Source organism: Lampetra fluviatilis, chromosome 19 (genome assembly GCF_964198595.1).
Source record: "Lampetra fluviatilis chromosome 19, kcLamFluv1.1, whole genome shotgun sequence".
Classification (NCBI taxonomy): domain Eukaryota; kingdom Metazoa; phylum Chordata; class Hyperoartia; order Petromyzontiformes; family Petromyzontidae; genus Lampetra; species Lampetra fluviatilis.
Window position 1 is genome coordinate 11861788 of NC_136293.1, and position 24778 is coordinate 11886565.

The 24778-nt window shown below is 43.1% G+C and overlaps 1 protein-coding gene across 3 annotated transcripts; it reads right to left on the bottom strand.

The window, feature by feature from the left end:
* Positions 1-3274: 3274 nt before the first annotated feature.
* Positions 3275-24259, bottom strand: AASDHPPT (aminoadipate-semialdehyde dehydrogenase-phosphopantetheinyl transferase). 3 transcript variants are annotated; one of them, XM_078865078.1, is made up of 7 exons: positions 24142-24259; positions 22594-22750; positions 21857-22124; positions 14358-14479; positions 10429-10590; positions 8576-8641; positions 3275-6354 (listed from the first exon to the last, which is right to left on the bottom strand). In XM_078865078.1, exons 1-7 carry the CDS (start codon positions 24228-24230, stop codon positions 6193-6195), a joined length of 1026 nt encoding a protein of 341 aa, XP_078721204.1. In that variant the 5' UTR covers positions 24231-24259; the 3' UTR covers positions 3275-6192. The 3 variants fall into 3 exon arrangements, with proteins under 3 accessions (XP_078721204.1, XP_078721206.1, XP_078721205.1); XM_078865080.1 differs by having other exon boundaries at positions 23996-24255; XM_078865079.1 differs by lacking the exon at positions 24142-24259 and adding an exon at positions 23974-23990.
* Between the last annotated feature and the right edge of the window lie 519 nt (positions 24260-24778).

The following is a 24778-nucleotide window of genomic DNA, read 5'->3' on the forward strand; positions in this document are numbered from 1 at the left end:
CCTCCAGCGATAGATGCCTCTGTCTCACGAAGAGACCCTTACAGAGGCTGCGCAACGGTGGGTGACGAAAAAAATGTGTTTTCAAGTACAAATGTATAATGTGTGTACTACATTAAACTTCTTTCGCACCTTACGTAGCCAACCGTGCTAATCGGAAGGTGTTGACTTGCAGCCCTTTTTGTCGAACCACTGCCGGATGGAGGCCTTCCCGTGGCGTGCCATTCATGGGGGTTCTTGGTCATACTTCACCATGTTGGTCATCGCGGGGTTAGTGCAGGCGGGGAGCATAGATGTGGAAGTGTAGATTGACAGATGTGCAGCACAACAATCGGCGTGGCTGCTTTGCCTTTTGGCCCACCACAAAGCCCCGCAGATCTACGACAAGACGTTTGCGCATGGCGGTGACCCATCCAACCACTACGCTGGACTCAGCCCTGCTTAGTTATTGCAATCTTAAGGGATGACATGCATCAGAGATGATTCGGTCACGGGCCGTATATATTTCACCCTTTAACTATAAAACGTGCCTGTGTACATGTACAGCCCATCTGCCATTCCGCTGTTGGATGAGGGCTCTCCATCGGCTAAGTGCGGGGGCGGGGGAAGAGCAGTTCGCCAGGGTACGGTTCAAATATGGCTCGCCACTGACGTTTGCCGTGACAGGGAATTGAACTCAGGCCGCAGCTATCACAGTTACAAGTCATTGATGTGTTCTGCCATTGCCGCTAATTATCAAGTTATACAAAAAAGGGGCTTAAGCCCCTTCTGAGCTAAATGTAGTTTGCCAATTACCGAGAACGGTTGAACCACTGGTGAGATTCTGCTCTTTGGCGATGTGACATTCTTGATGGCAACGGACACTGCGTAGGGACCTTATTAAATACCGTAGTTATCGTGTCCTCCACAAATTCAGTGTTGTGCCGTGAGCAAGCCAGAGCTAGGCTCCCCGAGGCGAGGTGTGGGGGTCACGAACCGCAAGCGGTATCAAGCTAATTGAAAGTCATAGTTTGAACACCAAAACATTTGCCAACTGCGGCAGCAGTCCATGAGGCGACACAGCTGTAAGCAACAGCAGCGTGGGATGCGTGTGCACGGTGACATATGAACACATATGATCCTAATACATTGCTTTTGTTCGCAAATCGGTTAGCTTTTCATGCATTAATGTCATTTTGGAATAAAAAAAAAATACAAGTAGATTCACTGTGGGAAACGAGCTACAGTAGGAATCCAGGAATAAATAAAATAAAAACTCTCATTGCGAATTGCGAGTAAACATAATACGTGAAAAAAATGTAATCTGCACTCAATAACCCGAACAGTTTCTAATCCTATTGCCCAGCCCCTCAATACATTTTGCTGATTTAAAACATTTCTCAGGTAAATAAAATGGTTAAAACCCCCAGGGATCCTTTCAGCAGCAGCAGTGGAAAAAGTAGAGGCACATCGCCTCATTGGCACAGCATGCGTTTATTGTATCTGACAGCGTGATGCACATTGTCGCCACACTCTGGGAATACACCCAGGCCTTTTAAAATTCACCAGCAGGTCCCCTTAATAATGCATTGCGACGTGCTGATGCTTACAGTGGTGAGTTCTGTGCACTTCTTCACTTTACAAGCGACAATCGTGCAACATGTAATTTTCGTGAAAGTTGTTTTTATTTAGATTGTAGCCACGTGAGACGCACGTCGAGACAGCAGTGTAGCTCACACGCATCCTTATCATCGACGAGCAAAAGGCGCTGGTGCCGCTTGCTTCTTTGAACTGTGTTTTTCTGCTGCGCGGCGAATTGCCATCAGAGTGTAACTGCGGATGAAGGCAAGCCAAAGAGAAGACACCTAAAACGCGTGCAGATACAAAGCCATACACATACGCAGTACCTGCAATATATATTTCACCGGAGACGAAATCAGCTCGTGTGCAGCACCTCGGTGGATCGTGGCATTGTAAGACCATGAGACGTGGCAACAGATTGGGAAGGCGTTCATAATCGTGCATTGATCACGGCTGATCATCATGATGGTGATATTACACTGGCTTTTACATTTTTCTGTGTTTTTCTTTGGTAGTTTAACCCTTCTCTTCGGTTAGAGGCCTAATGTTGCAAATAATTTGGGGTTGAACGTCCCATGATTGTGTGTGTGGAGTCTCTTGACAAGAATTGCAATTCCGTCGAATCGTATTGGATTTCTTTTTTTTAGGCAATACACATTCCAGTATGACTCCTCTGACAGCGGTTTGCTCGTAACAAACCGCGATGAGAAAAGAAGGGGCGTTGAAAACACCACTTACCTCGAGTGTCGTGCTCAAATACCACGTTCAGTACTTACGGCGATTGTAATTTTCGTCACTTTGTTCGGCATGACATTCCACGTTCTTCGAGGACACTGGTAAATGCGGCGTAATTTTAAAATCCAAAGAGTCAATCAGCTCGTCGCAGAGTCTGTTTTAATGACTTCCAAAGATGGCACGCAACTCAATTTCATAATAATTTTCAGAGTCTACCTCTCTGAGAAAGAAATGTTTAGGTGAAACAAGATTACCGATTTCAATTATCTATCAATTACCACAATAATGAAAATACTCGTTTTGACAGAATTATATAAAATACCTCTCAAAAGGTTACGTCTGCAAATCGTAATTTTGACCCAAATTTAGGCAATGGGACACAATTAGTACAATAATTTGTTTAAGTTTTCAGAAAAACGAATTACTTGGGTAAAACATAAAAAAAACATTGCTTGCAAGTGTACAGAGGAGGGGGAAGTGATTTCTTCAGTAATGTACAACTCTGCCAAAAAGAGAGGCACTCCGAGGCAGATCAGGAAGCTGATCATCCCACAGCCCTGGACTATCGTTAGGGAAATATTATCGTGATAATCTCACAATTCGAATATATGTGCATCTTCTAATATAAATATGAATATTTAGGAATTGGGGACGTGACAGTGGTAAGCACATGTCACCATGAACTCAACCCAGTTTGACTCCCAGCCACGGCTACCATCAGTGGCAAGCGATATTAGAACTGTCCGTGCCCCACCTCTGACCATTCACCAATCCACACTGCCCAGCGTTAAGTATTTGCCAAAAAAATCCGCAAGGTCGAACAAGTTCAGAATCACAATATGTATTTATACCGGAGAAATCCGAAGAGCTATACATCGGGTTTTTTCACAGATGTCCAGTAGGCGTGGGGAGGCCTTCATCCAGCAGTGGCTCGTTGAAGGGCTGTAAATAATTCTTACAATGTTGAGGATGTATTATGGGCATAAAGTGCACAGCACTGGTAGCTCCAAGCTCTGGTCGGGGCTGCACAAACTCCTCCTCGGTTTTTCTGGTGGCAGGTGATGCAGACAATTTCAGGTAAGACCTCGGTCATTACTGGACTAATCAATCCCGATGCACCATGCAGCCGGAGCCAGGCCCGTGGCCCTTCGTTGAGTCAGATTAATTACTTCCATGTCAAAAAAGCAATTTGCTGAAATGAATTGAAGTCAGCCCAACTTACAACGAACAGGGACGTTATGGGATTTTAATTACCGACTCGGTGGTTTAAATTTGACAGGATCTTACGCTTTTATTAAACAAACGTAAGCGAAACGTTCCGGCATTCAGCGGCGTTTTATTCATTGTGAAATTATAAAATCGGCCGAACGTGACATCAAAAACAAGATTCAGCATTTTAATAGGTGATAAACTGCATTGCGGTAGATTTAATGCACGGCGTATAATACTTTTTTTTTCCCCGAGAGATTACATCTTGCACGCAGCCGACGGAATGATAACAGGCAGCAGCCGACGTGAAACATTTCAATGCAGATTCTTCATCCATAAAAAAAGAGCCACTGCGAATGTCACCGATTAGCAAGCGTGCTGCGTGGCAGTCGCGTTTCCATGTCGGCCAGAAGCAGGAGCATCTGCCCAAATCGGTGTCGCCTTTAGACACGCGTGAGCTCAAGTAAGAAGACGGCAGCGTAATGAAATTAGGGTGCTAGTCACGCACTTGCTGTGGCATAGCACGTACGCGTGTACGCTGAACTTCTTTCGCACCGTGCGTAGCCAACCGTGCTCATCGGAGTTACAATGTGAGTGGATTAAGAATTCGCAAGCGGTACGAGCGGGAACTTTATGCCCCATCAGTCCCCTCACTAGCCCGCTGTGACCCCTTCGCCTCACCGCTATGCAGGTCGCGGTTGACAATAACCATATCCCTTGTGTGGCACGATCGATACTAAGTGGCAGAAATGCCAATTCCTAAAAATGTTTGTAACAAACGTAATAACATATTACAAGTACTCACTCTTTGAGCTATACTCATATAGTGCGTATAGACGGCAAAGATAGCAGAGACGTTGTAGAAATGAGCATTCAATACATCTCCCAGTACCCCATTTTATTAATGCAAAAGATGGCATGCGAAGGAATGATGCCAAGGTTATATCATATTCTTTGGGTCTTTCGGTAAAGTCACGTAGAAGGAAAACAATAAAATAATAAATAAAAATATGAATCCCTGCAGTCACGGAAGCTTCCACATGACAAGCCACTTCATTGAGCTATTATTTGTGGCCAGGTCGCTTCTAAAAAAGAAGCTAATAGCTCAGTGGGCTTTACCTGGTAAAATATTTTTCATGATTTCCTTACCTTTTCTATACTTTGCACTCCTATCGTGTTTTCATATTATTTGTTGTTGTAACTTTATTGGATTCCCTCGGTATAAATATACTGAATTCCTAGACATGGGTAACGTCAATGGTGAGTGATATCTGAACCAGTGCCGAGTCTCCCCTTCACAAACACAAATTGACCAGTGGTGAAATATGGTCAAACAAACCCCCATTACCTACGCAAATGCTAGGCGGCCTTCATCCAGCAGTGGATTGACAAGGTGCTGTAAATTGTTCTTGTTATTATTATACATTGTACCATAATTACTCTAGTAGTCCCATATCAATGTAGAGCTTAGTCACCAATGGTGTTGTGATATGAGCATTCTGGTCACCAAGAGATGGGTGCAAGTTCTAATTCCAGTCAGCTCGAGTACAACCGTGTGAAAATTCAACCGGTGGTCATCACTTGGAGAAACGGGCCTCTGCCGCGAAGAGATGAGTGCAGTCCCATAGCTCATTTGAGCAGGGATGTGCTTTAAATAGGCACCATTCAAGACCAATCCCTTCTCGTTTTCTCCATTCAACATTACATATATACCATACACAGGGATTGACAATCTAACTATGAATTGAATAAAAGGCCTTCCATTTCATTTCAGCTTCATTATTTCAGCAATATGAAAACCCTATTAAGAGTGGCAGTCATCTGGTGAAGAATTTCGACGTGACACATTTTTTAAACAAATATCGGCATTGCCCCAAAGGATACCACTTAATTATAATAGCACTCAGTTTCCCGTGTACTGTGCCAACTATCTCCTGCCACGACCCAGATAAATGACACGCTGCAATGCAGCCGAGTCCCACAAGCTAGCAGAGAACTCAGACCTCTGGAAATTATCCCTTATCAAATTCAGCCATGACGCTGGAACACAAAAGGCATGCTCGGCAGAATTGCTTCACAGGAGTATTTATATCCAAGGGGAATGTGAACAAAACTGCAAAATCAACGTTGCCTTCCGAGAACTGACATTTTACCGGTGCACTTCGAACAAAGCTCAGACTGCAAAAAATTTCATTAAAATTCTGTTTAGCCTCAATCAAGGAAGCCACTGAGCATGTGTAATCTCTCGACTCCCATGGGCGGCGCAACCCAATAAAAACAGAATTCTAGTTTTGTATTACTCCACTGATGAATACACTCAAATAACCACAACTCGCTCTTGCTCACACTTGACACTTTGCATAGAAAAGTTGATAAATGATCACATTCCTTCAGGCTAACCGTAACCCTCTTCCGCAACCCCATCATTGGTAAACAAACCTAATTAAAAAAAGGCGCATATCCTGCACTTGCCTAACCATTGGCCTTCTATTATTATCTTGCTAATTATCTGCAAGGTATTTGTTTTACATCCCGAGGCAATGGTGAAAGGAAGCCAAGAATGTCACATTAATTAGATGCGATAAGAAAAGTATGGAGGCTTTCACCACGCCGCCCGATTGTAAGAGGGGCACGAAAATAAAATATAATTTGCATCTCAACAAGGGAACGCACGTTTGTGTTTATTCTTCCCTACGTGTCGAACGTTTTGAGATTTTTTGCTTTAAAATTTTCCCAGAATTCTGGTTCTTCAAGGGACAAGGGGGCAGCCGTCGACATGAGGTCTTGGAAGGTGAGCGCGACGAACGGCCGCACGCACGGTGATTCATCGCCACGCCTGTGACCTTTGGATGTCTGTGCTTCCCAAAAGACAAATGAAACACGGTAATTAAAAGTTAATTTTAGGTATTTAAAAACACTGCTGTACATTCAATGGGATGTTTTAATACCATAATGCCGTTAACACTTTTCCACATTTAGTAGCATTTACCATTTCTGTATTTCACGTTGCATGCTCCCAAACTCAAGAGAATGACAACAAAATAAAATAAATGGCTTAAAATACTTTGCATACTCAGCTCATATCCAAATTGTAGACACGTTGCAATAATAAATGAGTTAATATTCTGCGTCCTTTGTTAATCCACTGCTGGATGAAGGCCATCTTATGCAGTGTTTGTTGTGGGGCTTGTTTGACCAACTTCACCACGCCGGGCAGGGGAGGGGGGTTTCCTAGGACTGGATTTCACTCACAATTGATGTCAGCCATGGCCAGGAATCGAACTCAAGTTAATGGGTGCACAGTGCAGTGCACTAGCCACTGTGAAACAGCTCCGCCCCATGTTACCATAACCTAAAAATACCTTACATACCCCAAAATACATAATTCTCTACTCTATTTTTATTTCCAGGCTGACATGATTTACATATACACGTTGTTTTTTATCGAACTGTTATATTGAAAATGTATAATTGTGCATGACCCTATATCAGCAGTACTATATCACAAGCGAGACGATGCACTCTTAATTTTGGAGCTTTCGTGACTGCAGGAATTATTCTTTGGTTCTTTCGGTAAAGTCACGTATAAAGATAAAGTAATAAATTAAATAATTGCATACGACGTTTCGATTGCAACACAAGCAATCATCATCAGGTATAATGAAATAGCGACACAAAATCTAACCAGAAAACCACAGACAGACATATAAGCAGACAAATATCACCAAAATACACAGAGAGAGCAACACAGGTACAGAGAGGGGTGATCGTCCCACAGAGACGATGCACCATAACCCTATATCACAGGCAATGAATAAAGACAGCCAAAGGAAGGAATGTGCCTGATTTCGTCACTCAATCACCGCGGAGATTGAATGACAAAATCAGCTCACGTGCAGATGCCAGAAGGATTGCTGCATTACCGGACTGTCAGATTATGGTGGCTTTGTCCAGCAGTGATGTAATCATAGCCTATGATAATGATAATGAAATACTTAAACGTGAAGATAATAATCAAAAAGACAGCAAATATATATATTTTAGACCATGGCACTGTTAGTTCAATCGCAGCAGTTTGTTTCAAAGAAACAGAGCAAAGCTCTCTGGTGTGTTTTTGGTCTGTACCGGGCATTGTTGGGCATGATATTTCACATTTCGCTCCACACACTGGGAGCTTCGTCAGCAACGGAGCTGATTCAGCAACTGAGTTGATCGTGCCCAACAACACGCAATGCAACCCTAAAAGCTATGTTGTCAAAAAATATAATTTTTTTAAAAAATCGTGACTAACCTACAAAGAAAGCGTTGGCTGTTGTTTACGTATTTATCTACAAATTGTATCTTAGGCAGCCACAATGCAAAATGTCAGAGGGAGCGGGGGTCACGGTGCTTAATCCCGTTAGGGCGGCCCAAGTCTAAATGCGTGGCCCCAGGCGACCTTGCGCTGTGACGCACCCCCCCACCCCCTGGCGGAGCTTTGTGCAGTACGTGACCGCCACGGAACAAAGGAAATTCCCCACAGTCGATTCACGCAATTAAGGAATGTCATCCTGGAGGTGGCTCAGAGGTCGGAGTGCTGAGCAGGCACTGCTAAGATCCAGGGTTGAAATTCAATAGTAAAAAAAAAAATATCCCCAAACATATAAGATTTTTTTTTTCACTTCTTTTGAAAATAAGCTCGTTTTGAGGTATTTAGTGGATTATTATGAAATGGCAGGATCATATGACAGCTTGGGGAGGCCTTCATTTAGCAGTGAACTGACCATGGCCTAATGATGAATACCAGCTGAGAATTAAGAAATATTGGTTTGAACATCGTGCAATGATCATTTATCTCTGTAGCAGGACAGGCGAGAAAGTGCAGTGCCCTCTCGTGTGGATAAGAGGTTACTTAAAAATATGCTATCTCCTTCCACCGACCATTCTCGACTATGGCGTTGATTGCATGCTTTGTGCGAGTTCAATTTGTATTTTGTGTGTGTGTGTGTCATGATATTACATCAATAGCATAATCGCATAATCAGACTGAATTGTGGGAAACATAGGCAAAAAAAACATGAAACATCATTCACACCTGGCAGACTGTTGAGTGTCGATCCACAGCCACAGCTACAAAGTGGGATTCATCCAGCATCGTCTCCTGCAAGACAACCCGTTCGTAATTAGGACGCGACGTCTTTTAAAAACTCATCAAGTGAAAACCCACGTGTGAAAACCCACGTGTAAATGGTTGACACTCAAAGTTCCACACAGATAGATTCAATAATCCATTGCTGTTCTGCAATCTGCGACTTAACACCATCTTCAAAACCATTACTATTTAGCCAGGCAGTGGTTGGGCACTCTTATGATCCAGCACTGTGGAGGTGAAAGTTGGTGGATTGGAAAAATGTTACAAAAACTCCCTTTCCGTGGGTGCCACACCTTGGTTAGCGGCATAGAGCGATACAGCCAAATACAGACTAATATTACGTAGCACCTCTCCTTAACCTCCTTCCGTTCCTCTCTTAAAGCTCACCACTTATCCATTTCCCATTATCTTTCTCTTCCCTCCCCGCTTTCCTAACACCTACTTACTCTATCATGGTCACCCATTCCTAATCCCTTGCACGTGCCTGCCATCTCAATCAATTATTTCTCATATATTTTTTGTTATGTTAAATGCCTTGATCAAAGGCGCTCAATAAATTTCAACTAAGATATCACCTGTCCCTTCTGTATGGGAAAGAGTGTCTCACCCTCCCACACTGCAGTTTTATCCAGGCACTATAGTTTCCTCCTCCATGTATAAACACTCATTAGTTGGTTGAAAGCATCTTAATATATATAGGACTGCATAGTTTGGGCAATAGTTGATGCTGGCCCACCACCTGGCTGCTGCCTCCTCGCTTGTCTGTGGTTCCTAATCGATTTTGCATAAACTATGCTATGTAAAAGTAAACATTATTATCACAATGTAGTGTTTAATTCAGAGTGCGGTCAGGTAGCTGATTGCAACCGATCTCCAAAATAGGCCCTGTCTGCTTAAGACTTTGATAGAAGGCAGCTCAATGAAGCTAATCAACATGGTTTACAAACGGGCCTTGTTTTTTTTTATTATTTACGCATGCTACGTTGCCCATAGTGGCTCGATTAGCCAGCAGAGTGCTCCGTGTCAATGAGGCTGGTTATATTCAGGAACAGGAGGATTTGGAGTTAATGACAAATCCCAGAGGAAATCATTCCGATGGCCAAGCTTACAGAGTTCTATGGGAGAGGATCTCTGAGCAAGACCAATTTTTATTTGAGGATTACACAGCACAAGACAGCTCTTCAGCCAGAGATTACAAGGGGTGTAAACTAAGCCGGGGCTAGCGAAGATAAAATGTAAGCCTGCCTTACAGTGCTTAAAGAGAAACAATCAACTCACACTTTTGCTTGCAATCTAAACTTATGAAAGACCAAGCAATAAATATTGTGCTCATTTTCATGCTAGAGGCAGGAGGGGACACAGGACTAGTGCCACTATTTCCAATGCACCTAAAACCAATTAATACCATGCCAATTATTTAGCTGTGAAAGCATCACCGAGTCTCACTCAGGATTGTTTTCAGGACGGTTCTACATTGGGGTGTTTGGTCAATTTCACCCATGAGAGTTTGGCTTTGTGTGGGAGGACACCAGATTACTGGCGAAAACCCTCCACACATGAGGGGGTGACACTTAACGCTGCCATCTCCTGGTCGCCCCACGCGTGCAACACCTGGCACGCCCCGGTAAGTTAAACCACGCAAGAACTAACTAGGTTCTGAGATCTGGCGAGATTGGGCGCATGTTTGAAAGGCCAATCTAACATGTTTCAACCGTGAACATTTCTTCACATATCTGCTGTGGATTTTTCCCCTGCAAATGCGGGAACATGACCGCTGCGAATTTGGTTGTAGGTACCTGAAAGAGCCACCCGGTGTCCTCAGCACCGTCAAGGAAGAGCCTGGTGTCCTGCGTCACGGCCGACACGTCGACACGCGGCGATCCCAGCCGAAACTCGACCCGCTGCAGGTTCAAGCCGAGTCCAACGCCGACACCCTTCACGTAGCTCTCCTTCAGACACTGCACGGGGGATCACAGGCGCAGGCAAGGCAGTAACCGTTGTGAATGAAGCGACATGAGTCACGGCAGAGGTCGCAAACGAGTTTTGATTCCTTACCCATACCCGTACCCGATACCCGGCCGGGTACGGGTAGGGTACGGGTATCGGGTACCTGATTGCGACCTCTGGGATGAAGCCATGTTGCAGACGCGGGTGGGTTGATTCTAGGAACTTGAATTGTGAAAAGAAACAAGACGTTGGGAAATGAGTGACAAACGGTTACTCATCAGTGACTTACAGCCTACACGTATCCGTACCCGGCCACACCAGGGTCGCAAACAGGTATCGGGTAGGATACGGGTATTGGGTACCCGATTGCGACCTCTGAGTCACGGCACATTGTTTTTTGTGGAAGATGCGCCCACAGCTACTTTCAATCCACGGTGGCTGACAGTGCTGCACCATAATTCACCAAAGTGCCAGGCTAACCTGTCAGGAATCCAGACCCTAGACAAATAGATCGCGTTGCAGGTATTCTGAATGGCTCAGCACAGATTTGACATATTTCTATCAGCTTTATCACTAAATCACACCGAGCATAGGCAGCTTGAAAATTATATTATATCTTATCAGATTAACTCACCACAAGTGATGTGTGTAAATGTCTGAAAGGCCAAACGAACACATTTGAGTCAACGGGAGTTTTTTTTTTTAATATTTGTCTCTTTGTGGCAACTGTGGCATTGATGCCACTTAACATCAACTGGAAGCCTGCTTGAGCTTTCTTTGGCTTTTGCAGTCTCGTCTGGATTTTTTGGGTCATGAGTGATATCATCCGAATAGCTGATAAGAGGCATTGTGACAGAATAGCAGCAAGTCACAACTACTAATGTCACCATGAATTGAAACACATTACTTGCGTGAAACCTTATTCATCGATTGCACTTGGTGTGCCTGATTCACAATACTTGCACAGCTATCAATTTAAAGACTGCTCACAAAACAGGCTTTTTTATTTAAAGTGCTGACCTCAACAGCTCATACATTATTACTGTATTGTCACAATGGAGCATTCAATCCTGCCATCCAGTGAGGTCTTTATCTTCACGAGGTGATGCTTTATGAGTGTGCTGCATTGAACTGCATTGTTTGAACACTGAGAGGCATAGCCATCGAGCAGATGTGACTTCACTGTTGAAGGGGTTTTGGGGTAAACATTGAAAAATTCTACAGATCGATAATCTGTCAAATAGAACTGTGACCATGCTGTGAATTGCACAAGCAACGAATTAATAAACACCAAAATATAAAACGTTAACGATCTACACACATACATGGCATGCTTAGAAGATATGCCAATTCATACAACATGTAAGCGTATACAAATATAGGCTGAGGAAATAAATATCCTGACATATTTTTGCACACACCAGTCGAAAGGCATTTTGGTTTCCAGCACAAACGAACACAAGAAGGCACAGTCTGAAGATAGTCTCGTAGTGCCCATAAGCGAACGACCTCGCCTGGTACACATGAGGTCTTGGGTTCGATCCCAACCCCGACGCCTGTATATTTGTAGTTTGCATGTGGTTGTGTGGATTTTTTCTCCGGGTCCTTAGGATTTCACCTCCACATTTATAAACATGTGTTAAGAGTATTTAGCTGCTATACATTTCCACATGAGGAGCCACTTTGTTGAGCTATCATTTGTGGCCAGGTCGCTTGTGAAAAATAGCTATATAGCGCAATAGGCCTTACCTGATATGACAAAAATAGTTTTGTTTACTCCACATATCTATGGCAAGGGTGAGCATATCCATAGTAGAACTACTGTTTGCATATAGGTTATTATCTAACTTAAAACAAAGGACATGCGATATGCATGTGCTTATGGTGTACATTTCATATGTAACGACGATTATCCCTCCACTTCCCGATTGTGAATATTCACAATCTAGGGCCACAATTCTACTCAAGAATCGATGGCTCTAAGTCTAATTTGTAAGGTTTTGTTAATGTTTTTCATTAGTTCTGTCCCATTCACTCCATTACCCTTAACGTAACACTGCCATGTCATTTGCATATTGTACATAATTGATTCATACACGCATGATTAAACACGTGTATTGTGAGCTTGCCAATCGATTTTACTTAATGAAATGATGAATCGTTCCGTGACTGGTGTACATACAAATGAAACAATCTTTGTTTTGCCACTGGTTATATATATGTGTTTGAACTCTTTCCCCTCTATCAAATGAAGATTGGAACATTTGGAGTCAGCATTCACTTCTATTAGGTGCTCTGATTAACAAACACGCCGGGCTTGTGCGCCGTACTTACGGATGTAACAGCAAAACGTTAGAAACCCTGAAGTCTCCTCTGGGGAAAGTTTACGACCCGTGTCCAATCAATAAAGCTCAATAAACGGCCAGCTCGAGGCACAGCGGTTATTAACAGCTGCCCTGCTTAGCACAGGGTGACTGCTTCTCTCTCCGTCTATATGCGTGTGTTGAATTTCTTTCACACCGTACGTAGCCAACTCTGTGCTAGTCAGAGGCACGTGGGAAGAACAACAAACGAAACACAAAAATAAGTTTCGATTTAAAGCTTTCGTGACTGCAGGGATTCATCTTCTTGGTTCTTTCGGTAAAGTCACGTAGAAGGGAAGTAATAAAATAATAAAAGAACCAAGAAGACAAAAATAAGTTTTAAATCAATTAGTTTTCAATCTAGATTTAAAAGTGCATAGCTCCAAGTAATCCATTGTTAGAAGCAACTGTTTCACACACTGAATTATGACCTACAATTTAAAATCCATTTAGCATTATTTTTTTTATTTTGTATATTTCAATACACTCTTTCAATTCGTGCACTGTTACCACACGTATGCTTGAAGAATGTCTGGTCTTTGTTTATGAGCAGAAATTACTTGTAAACAAAAATGTTGCTCCGAACATTTTTTCAATAACACATAATTTAGTCCCTTTGGCAACAGAGCACACGATTCGTCAATGGCCCCCCTAAGCCGCATCGGTCATGTCGACTTTTTGACCGCACTTCATGCCGAAACAACGCAGGTTGGTGAAGAAAGGTTCAGGACCAGTTCAGAATCACCGGCCACTCCCATTCGTTATTGCCAGGAATCAAACTCCGGTTGGCAGGTTCACAGTGCAGCGCACTCATCACTGTGCCACTGTTCCGCCCCATTAAATAATTAAAGGAGCAGCTAAATACACAATTCATGACATTTTCTTCTGAAGTGCATGCTTAAGGTATTCGTAATGCCTGCCTTTTTGGATTCGTGACACTAAGCCAGTGTCCGCATCTTTACGTTTAGGCATGTGTCTGCCTTGTCCCTGCCCGAATTTTTCCTCATCTATCCACATCTGTTTGTCTACAAAAGACAAACATAGCTTTAAGAACGTATTAAACGTAATAATACCCTTAAACAATGGGACATGAAGTCCTGCTTAGATCTCAACTACAAAACATGCTTTCTCACTGCAAAGACTATGTCTAAGTCCTTGAAGGAAGAAACTCGTAGTCCTTACAGGGACTAGTAACAGGACTGAAGAGTTGCCAAAATGTAGAAACACAAACCACAGCAAAAATTACTCTGCAAATATGCAAATATATGTTGCCCTGACAGCTATCCATTGGGTTTACATGCTGCGATTTAAACAGTTTTGTTGACAAACGCATGCTAGAAAGCATCAGAAAATTAATGGACAAGCATGATTTATCCGAGCTTGTTTGCCTGATCTGGCTCTGCATCCGTCCATACCCAGTGTCTGTAGAAGAGCCCAAGCTTCTCCCAGTCACTGCCTCCACTGCGGATGGTTCTCCACTCAAGTGGCGTGAACTGCCGGCTCATCAGCCTGAAAAACTCCTCCGTGGTCTGCCGACCTTGGGAAAGAAATGGGCGTGTGATGAGTAAGCGGCGTAGCGGAATAATAAAAAAAACAAAGGGGTTTTAGAATGCAAGGGACAGTCAGGACAGAGTGGGGATGGAGGGGCGGTAGGTGGAAAGAGGATGTCATTTTCATTTGAATGTGCGGATTTGTACGCCTGTCGCCATTATTGGGATGGATTTCACTAAGCCGTCTCCACTAAGACAGGAATGGACACATGGTGACATCCCAGTCACAGCAAGCGGAGCTGGCATTGTGCCGCCCTTTTCTCTGCAAAATATTGATGGGGTCGCATACAAATTGAGTATTTACATCATAATCAGAAGCGGAACTGAACTTGCAAGAGGGCCAGAAATAACTGCATAAGATTTCGCTGACAAGTACAGTCAATAATATTACCATTACGAAAGGTGATTTGGTCAAATTCATCCATTACAGTATTAAACTGAGCAGCAGATGTACTTTCTGAGAGCTGCATATATTGCCAATCGGAGGAAAGAAATACCTTAAACTACTAAAAAAAATCGATATTTCTCTTTTGAATTGGTGTTCTTAATTATCTTATAACAATAACTCAGTCGGATAAAAAGACAGACATCAACATACATCACAAACCAAAAAACGGGCCAGCATTTAAATTACAACGCATCAACTTTAACCACAGCATATTGATAGAAATATATTTTTACGCTTGGATTTGACATCAAAAGTGAATCTGCCCATGAGCTAAAAAAATACTGCCTCTACACAGAACCTCATTCTTTCGCTTGCAATCGTTTTCAAAGAGACATGGAGTCATGAGCACCGACTGCGGCTCTCATTGGGGTCTCACTACGTTTATTAGGGGTGTAACGATTCACCGCTGTGGCAATTCGGCGAATTTTACTCGATTTGGGGCTGTGATTTCCTTCAAGAATATACCACATTCTTTATTTCAACACCGTGGTGAATGTAGCAGCTTCTGGCAGATGCAGGGGTCACGTGAACCCATTACATACAACATAAGCAAATCTAAAAACATCTTTTTCTAAATATGCGATTCGATGCACGTATGGATGCATGCACCCCATTGACCAATCACCAGAAATGTAATCGATCTTGTCAGATCTTACGAGGCTAATCAGGTTTGAGCCTGGATATTGCTTGGTTGACCACAATACGTATTGGGTTGGTATATTCAGCTATGGTGCGACTTTGTCATTAATGCACAGTGCAGCAAAATGCATTGTTGTATTGTACTCTCTACGTTCCATGTCTATGCTGCTCCTCCTTCACCAACACGCACTGACCAGCGTGGTGAAGTATGGTAAACCCCCAAGACTCACACAGCGTGGGGCTGCCCTCGTCCACAAATGGAATGACAAAACAATCGTATAAACCGTGAGCTTAAGAATCCATATCAATTGATGAATCAATGGATCGTTACGCCCCAAATGTTTAACATGATGGGGTAATAGAGAGGTATGGGAGATGCATGCAGGTGGCTGCATTAACCCAGGTTGCCCTTGCAACAGAGGCAATGTTTCATGCATGTCTCAACGGGTCATATTTCATCTCCTGGTTAAATAACGAATGCAACAACATCAGCAGCGTTGAAGTGGCATCATCGTGGCTGTGCTTGGACGCACAGGTCGCCCGCGCCACTTGGTGTGTACGCTCTCGCCGACGCGGCATCTCTTTGAAAGCGACAAACAGAAATGTCAGCGAATCGCACGGGCCACGTGCTCCAAGGAAATTGCAGGAGCAGACATATCTTCTCTCTCGTGACACTGCTATCCATCTGTCTACCCATCGGCACAACTGACTTGGTGTAGTTTTTAAGGAGTTGCTAAAAAAAAATGTTGTACAAGTCATAGATTGTCGACATTTAGATTTAACAAAAATGGCAATCTATTCATGACCACATTCAATTTATACATTTCAAATGTACACTTTTTTATGCTTTTCACATGTTTACAGCTTTAGTTGTGCCCTTGTTTGGTTTTAAGTCCGGACTCAAAACATGGTCCTTTCTTAAGTAATTTTCTAAATGCGCATGGGTTATGAGAATAGGATGTGGTAAATTTGTTAAATGCTGAATGATTATTTTGAGTGTGATATCCTAATGTGTAACATATATACTTTTTGTAATGCTGCTGATAAGAGGATGTGTGTTGTAAATGGATGAATGCTGCACGGTTACTATTAGAGTGTGAAGATGATGCATGATGTATGGGCATATTGTAAGGCTTGTCGGAACAGGACGTGCAGTAATGGTTGAAAGCTGCATGATTAATATTGAGTGCGATGTGATGGCGTATGATTCGTACGCTTATTGTAAGGTGCTTTTCATTGATTTTTTAGTTGAAAGGCATTTCACAAGTGTGATTTATTATCATCATAGATGTGACAAACATTTAAGCTCAGCCAACACAGCATAGTATAGGAACCAGATGTTGGCCCGTTATTCCACATTTTGTTCTCTGGATTATGGCATGACTGAAATTGTGACAAATTTTATCTAAGATCCACTACCTTTTTTGAAATTATGAGCACATGACACTTCCAGCAAACCAAAAATAGAAACGCATCCAACTGTGCTCTTGGACTGGTCCTAATAGCTGTTGTTCTGCAACTAATGCTACGTGTCTCATGCATTTAAATTGGCACGTAAATGCGAAGCCAACGCTATATTCCTGATGCTTTCATGAAGATAGATGCCAAAAAAACACAGCATGCCTGGTTGTTCAATTATGGATGCATGGTCATGCATCAGCTTAATTACCTCCAGCGCCTGAGATGATCCAAAGACAAGCCCTTCCATTCATTCATTATTAAAAGTATAACACGCAGAAATTTTACTTAAAAGGACATTCAAAGGCGCGTGAGAATGAAGGAGAAAAGTATTCAGATTCTGACTGGAGCCACGACGGAGAAACGCACCTCTTGTATGCTTAGAGACACTCGGGACTTGACAATGAGTGAGCATGCTTGAGGCAGTTCAGCGGTTGCGAGATGGGACGTACGATGAGACGGTGGAAGATAAATATGCCGATTGACCCATAATGTGTGTGCTTCGTAATATAGTACGGTGCCTTTGTACAGGATGCGGTGCTGAACTGGAAGCCAGCGGAGTTAATTTAGATGCTCTGAGGAATGGATGAAGGGATTGCGCCTCGTGCCGAGCACTGCGTGGTCAAGGGAGTCTTGAATGAGCTGGAGACGTCTGGGATTTTTTGTAGACATGCTGGAGAAGAGTGCATTGCAGTGGTGTCCAGTCTAATATCCGACAATAGAGCAGGCAACGGTGTTTGCCAACAATGTTCAGGAAAGGACGAATTGCCCAGTGAGATGGTAATTGGAAATGCAGACAATCGATGAAAAGTAAAAGTCGAAACTCAGATTATAATCTAATAGGAGACCAAGAATCCTAAGTTGGGTTGGTTGTTGTGTTTGAGACACCCAGCTATTTACAGATCAGGGGTAGAGCGCATGAGGGAAAGTTAACTGCCTATGGTCATGGCCTCAGATACGTATGGATCGAACAGACCAGCAGTCAGTAAGAGCAGGAATAACGGATGGCGACGGTGAAGGGTAAGTATTATGAAGTTTAACATAAGCATAGTTGTGATAGCCAATGCCATGATTCTCGATGAAGCGACCAATTGGGGAGATGGTGAACAGGATGGGTCTGAGAACAGAACCCTGGGGAACCCCTACAAGACAATTTACTGGTAGTGAGGAGAACTCCGCAGTCAAATAGGACCGAATCTAGTCAAGGGTTATTCTGGAAACACCAAAGTCATGATCAAAGCATTCGCACAAAATACTGTGGCTTATAGAGTCAAAGAATGGTGAGCACAGCAGCAGATCCATGGTCAACGACAGCCAAGATTTCGTAAGTGAGCTCGTCGATAGCCGATTGCAGACCACGGAAGTTGGGAGACTGGAAGATATCAGTTTTGAGTTCAAAGCAAGCCTTCCAAGGGCCTTAGATGTGGAGATATTGTAATATGTCGATCGTTATTAAAGACTAGGGGATAAAGACCAGTTTTATTTATCAGCGGAGTGACTTGTCCACTCTTCATAATACTAGGGAAATAGCCAGAATTAAAAGATGAATTGGTGAGGTGGGAATGGAGTTCCTTAAAGAACATTTTCAGCAAAGCACTTCGTGCAACTTTTCTTTTCTAAAACCAACATACAGTTATCGCTCATTGTACTCTCAGATTCCAACATACTTATATATATGTATAGAGATGATCATGGAATTTCCTTTGATCAGTGACTTCGCCTTCCTGAGTCAGGGGCCTTAGAAAGTTTCTGATTGGTCAGGGTGGTAAATAAATTGAGGCTGGTGAAACCAGAAGTGATTGCCAATGGGCTCCAGATGATGGGATCAAGGCCTTGAACTGGATCCTGAAATATGTTTATAAGCTGCATTCAGAAGCTCTCCAACCCTTCTGAAACTGGCAACATGCACATTACCCCTAATAGGAGCCATTTTTATGATATACCGGATTAATAAGCTGCAAATATCTCCATTAAGGCATGTAAAAATCACTACAGTATTTTCTAATTTACGCAAATTTCATGCAAATTATCTAAAATGTAATTTTAACGTTAAGGCTAATGAAACGAATTAGACGGAACAAGACAGAACGTATCAGGCAGACAAGACAGAGGACACAGTACAGTTGAGACAAAAAAATATCTAATTCTTAAATCGACTCATGATGCCCAAATCAGGGCAATTGAATCATGTAAATAGTCTGTACTAGACCATAAGACAAGTAAGTTGGTGGACATGCCACGATGCATGGAATCGAGAAGCATCGGTCCAGAACTTTATCACCCCATTAACTCCTCCATGCTGGGAAGACATGCTGCAAGAATTCTAGATTTGAAGCTTTCGTGACTGCAAGGAATCATCTTCTTAGGTTTTTTCGGTAAAGTCACGTAGGTCAAAATTAATGAAAATAACCCCCCCTCCCTCCCGATACGTTCCATTCATTGGCTACCATAGTCTGATGAGCTCCCCCCTCCCTCTCCTCCCCCCCTCAACTCGCTTTTAAGGGATTACATCTTGAATCGTTGCCTCACTTGATGCAGCTAATCTGGCTGTGACGGTCCCACCTGATGACGGAGACTTGTGTTGCCTCCGAAACGTCGTGTTTTTTGTTTTTTATTTTATTTTATTTTCATTAATTTTGACCTACGTGACTTTACCGAAAAAAACCTAAGAAGATGCTGCAAGAAGAGCAGGTTCAAACAATTCACCCTGCCAAAAGCAATCCATAAATCAACTTATTGCAGGGTTCCCATCTTGCTGCAGAGTATATTGAGTGTATGATAAGTCATTTCAAACACGAAAGGGCTCCCGACAAATGCCAGCTGCCAGATTACACCGCAGAACGTGGCAGGGGGCAGCAGACGGATTAACCTGAAATGATGATGCCGACTTTCAACTGTGCCACGGCGACCGCTGTTACTTCCCTCATTCCGACACAAAGCTCGGCCGTCTCCAGCAGAGCTTCCATAGCACCTACTCTTAGGTTTTTTCGGTAAAGTCACGTAGGTAAAAATAAATAATAAAAATAAAATAATAGAAATAAAATAATAAATCACGACGTTTCGGAGGCAACACAAGTCTCCGTCATCAGGTGGGACCGTCACAGCTAGATTTACTGTATCAAGTGAGGCAAAATTCCAAGAGACAAGCCCTTAAATACAAGTTAAGAGGGGAGGAGGGGGGAGGGGGGTTATCTGAATGTGGCAGCCAATGAAAGGAACGTGTTGGGGGGGGGTGGGCGGGGCTAAAAGAGAACAATAGGTGCACATGTTGTTGTTTTACCTGGTGTTGGTTGACAATCCAAATACAAAAAGGAGAGTACTGTTAAACGCTGGGGATGTCAACACTCGGTAAAGTAGACTAGTACCTGTTAAATAAGATGGTCCAAAAATGTGTAGTTAAATCTTTTTTGCATGGTTAATAACATCTTTCCAATGATTACTCAGTTTGTACCCATCATCACGGTTGAAGTTATGTCTGTGTTTGGATATACGTGTGGCGTCCTCTGGTCTAACACCGTTTTGAGACTAGGCTCAAAAGAAAGCTGTCTCTGGTGTGGACCAATCAGTTTCAAAGACAATGCATATATTATCAGAGTATGTTTTTTGTTTGCATTCAGACCACAAGTATTGTGGTTAATGCAGACATGATTCCTTGTAAAAGGTTTCAGTTTGGTGGTTTAACATCTTAACACCTGTCTTGTTGCCAGAAAAAAAGGGGAACACCTATTCTCTTATACAAGTTAAATAACATTGACAGAAAAGTGATGCGTAGGCAAGACACAATAGAAGTCCATTGCATAGATGGAGTGATAAAATGGGCTCGTGAGCAAGATGGATTTTAGCAAAACTAAACCAGGAGAGATGGTAACAGCTTAAGGAGGCATTCATCCAGCACTGGACAGATCATGGCTGATGAAGATGAATGTTTTTGCACTATAATCTGAACATACAAGCTAGCACAACCTTTGTTATGGGAATGGCAGAGTAATCCATCACAGCTGTTAAAAGTTTGCGTTGCTTTCAGAGACAGCATTACAGCCGGCCTGCTGTGAATTAAAATGTTACCCATGTGGGTGTAATGCATTTGTTGCAACACACTGAGGGTATGGTGTGCGTTTATACAGCCTGGTCAGAAATGCCATGTTCAAACCAAAGTACATGTAGTAAAAAGTAAAACTAGCATTTCCTCTAAAGCCCTAGTTGTACTCTTTTGTACATCTTGGCAATGCAACATAAACGCGAATATCCATCAAACGTGCCTGTGTGAGGTCCACCTACCACACATAAGGTGCTGCTCAGGTCCATCTCAGGCAGGTATAAAGGACATGTGATGTAAAAATCTCTCTTTAAGATTGCCACGACATGGCTACACCATGATGTGTTGTACGCTGCAAGGTCCATGATAACCGTAATGACCGTTTATCATTGCTCATTTTATTTCATAATCTTATTTTGTGACAAGAAATATGAGTGAAATAGCAAAATAGTTATATCACCCATTAAACATGCTTGTTTTCCTGCATTACAAGTTAAAATAAGCCGATTGTAATAGTTAATTTATGTTTATTTCTCTCATATAACTGACAGCATGTGAATTAAAGTTACAAAGTTACAAAGAATAAGAGGATTATAGCAGGTTCATTTTCAGTGAACTACAGTTTAAGAAATTTATATTGTTTCATTCATGTTGAAAGTACATGTACATGAAAGCACAAAACAATAAAAAAATAAGTCATATAATTACAGACCTATGGGAAAAATTATAGTGGTAATCGTCATATTGCGAAATTTGATATCGTATCATCAACTATAACATCACCTCTCAGCTGATGTTTCATGATGTCCACCCCAATGGTATGTCCAAGCTCTGCAGCCAGCACAGTGAAGTCCCCTTGATGGGACACGTTAAAGCCCAGGGCTCCAACCGAGTCCAGGCCATGCTCCGTGACGTTTTCAGAGTCGAGAACAGGGCGAGGGTCAGAGGTTAGCAGCACGGGTTTTCCCTGGGCGGTACGGCCCAATCGAACGCGCTCCCATGGCAGACCCAACATCTCCACGATCGCCTTGCGCAGAAGTAAACGGCCGGCCTAGAAACAAGAGGTCACTCTTAAAACAGTTGCAAATACTGTTAAAAAACATTTAATGAGACAATCATGGGTGTTAAGAGCCCTTTGTCTATCCACTGCTGGATGATGGCTGTGCCGGTAATGGAGAATGTTTGACTATAGTTGGTGGAGGAGGGACCCAGGACACGCAGCTGTAGCTTCCAAGGCTATAATTCTGATACAGGGTGGTGCACAGCTCACTGACAGCTCAAAATATTATTTAGTCTCAGGTCATGATGCTAATGGCCCATCTATCGGAAATGGAGAAAAACAACTGAAAGGGGGTGTATGGGGTGAAAGTAACATTAAAAAAAAATGTAATTCTATTGAGAAGCCCTCTCTTTAACTATTTTTAAACAACATAAAACATCTGTGCAAATTACGCAAACAAAGGCCATCTTCCCCAAAGAAGTATGTCCCTTACAGGGCGGTGAAAATACATACGACGCACCATTGCTGCTTTGGCATCCTCGACAAAGACGAACTCGGAGACGCGCTGCCTTTCCTCTGCCTGAATGCAACGAGTGGCCAGGAGCCATTCGGAGCGTGTGGGTTGCCAGCCCGCCGTGCGAAACGCCCAGCGCACTCCACCCACTCCACACATGACGCTGCAGCCAGAGAGAAACAAAAGTGATGCAAGGTACATCATTAGAAACTACAACGCTGGCCCCCACACGTTTTTTTGGAAGCCCGAGGCAAAATGAGGCCCCTTGAGCCATTTCTGAGGTCCCTTTGGATCTGAGGCTTTGGACAAATTACCCCCAAATTACCCCTAAATTACCCCCATACAATCTCTATAACCATGCTTGAGGGCTACCGACAATGAAATATTTTATATTGTGAATTGAAACCCATTTCACTCCTTTTTCAGATCAGTGACATGTCACATTAAGTGGGTTGTGATTCAAGAGGTTTTTTTGCCAATTGTTCTGCAACTGCAAGATTGAGGTAATACAAAATATATCTATACATATGCACAAGTCCCAATATGATTGATTCGTACAAGCACAATTCCATGCATGTATCATGAGCCTAAACCCTCAATTTGTATCAATGAGTCCAGAATTACATGTGTATGTACGCCTCACATTTATTGACGAAAATTGCTCAGCTTTCCAAGATCTGACGAGATCAGACGTATTTCGAGGAATTTTATCGCTGGCAATTTATCAAGGGTGACGTGCAACGATAAGCCATGAACGCATAATTATATTTGAGTTTTATAACAATAATTTGACACTGCAGAGGAAACCCGCGGCTCGAACCCTAGGGCTTCGTGTGTTTAGTTTGTCTTATCCCCGCACCGCCGATTAGCGCGTAGGCTAAGTACGGTACAAGTTCATGTATTAGGTATAGCCCTGTGAGCCATTCGGCTCTTGAATCGGGTGCAATCGCAACAAACAAAAACATGAACAAAAAACATCTTAAAGTGACTATGTGACTAAGTGCAAACAGAAAAATCAAGAAAAGACAGCAAAATATTGCAGAAAAAACACCGTACACAAACGCTGTGTACAAACACCCCAGTGGGATGCAAGTCAAACAACAACAACAACCACAAGACAACTTAGATTAAGGCCATCAGTCGAACTCCGTACTACAACAAACAAACATGGCCCAACCAAAAAACTTTTCGAAATCACCAAAATAAAGCCATGACAGCAATGAAACGGTGATCATAGGAACTTTGCAAAAGAGGTTCAACGTAGTATACATACATTCACGCGTGCAAAGAACCCCCGCTGAACTTAGCCAGTGGGACAGTAATCAACAACACGAGACATTGTTTGAACAGTGCCACAGCTGCAGCGATGTGGGGGGCGGTCCTCACCCTCCGTGCATCACCAACCCACCTCGCAGCGACGTCTGCAAATGCGTCGCGCGCGTAAACGAAGCGCACAGACGTCCTTCCCCACCCGCCCGAGAAGCGGCCACGGTCAGCAGGCCGATCGATCGCCTGTTCGATGCGCAACAAGCGGATCACCGATCGCCTCCCTACCGTTTAATAGTTCCAGCGTGTTGCGATGGAGACGGCATGGCGGCTCGCCTTGACGGGGGACGGGGCGAGTGACTCGCACACGAGGCCATCTTGCGTAGGGATGTGTAACGGGGTTGGTGTGCTACGCTACGTGACGTCATCGCAGTGGGTCGGTCAGTGGGTGGACCGCTCACCTCAGTAACAGAGGGGTGTCCCCACGTAAGATGGCCGACTAAACTTTTCACCTTTCACGTCACCGCCAACAACGCTCCGAGGAAGGAGCCGCTTTCCGAAACGTCGCCTGTTATATAGTTTCACTTCGGAGGCCACGCTCTTTGACGACGACGACAACGAACGAACGTGCCCGAGTGTCCTTTCTTTTTAGTCTTAGGTTTTTTTCGGTAATGTCACGTAGGTAAAAATAAATAACAAAAATAAAATATTTTTATTATTTATTTTTACCTACGTGACTTTACCGAAAAAACCTAAGAGTATGAATCCTTGCAGTCACGAAAGCTTCAAATCTGTCCTTTATTTTTGTCACCTAAAACGAATTCGTCTAACGGAAATGACGTTCCTCCCCCTACCCACCCCAACTGAGCTATGCCCAAATATGGTGTTGCCATCCAAAACAGACGCGTCACGGCTGCGCGAGGTC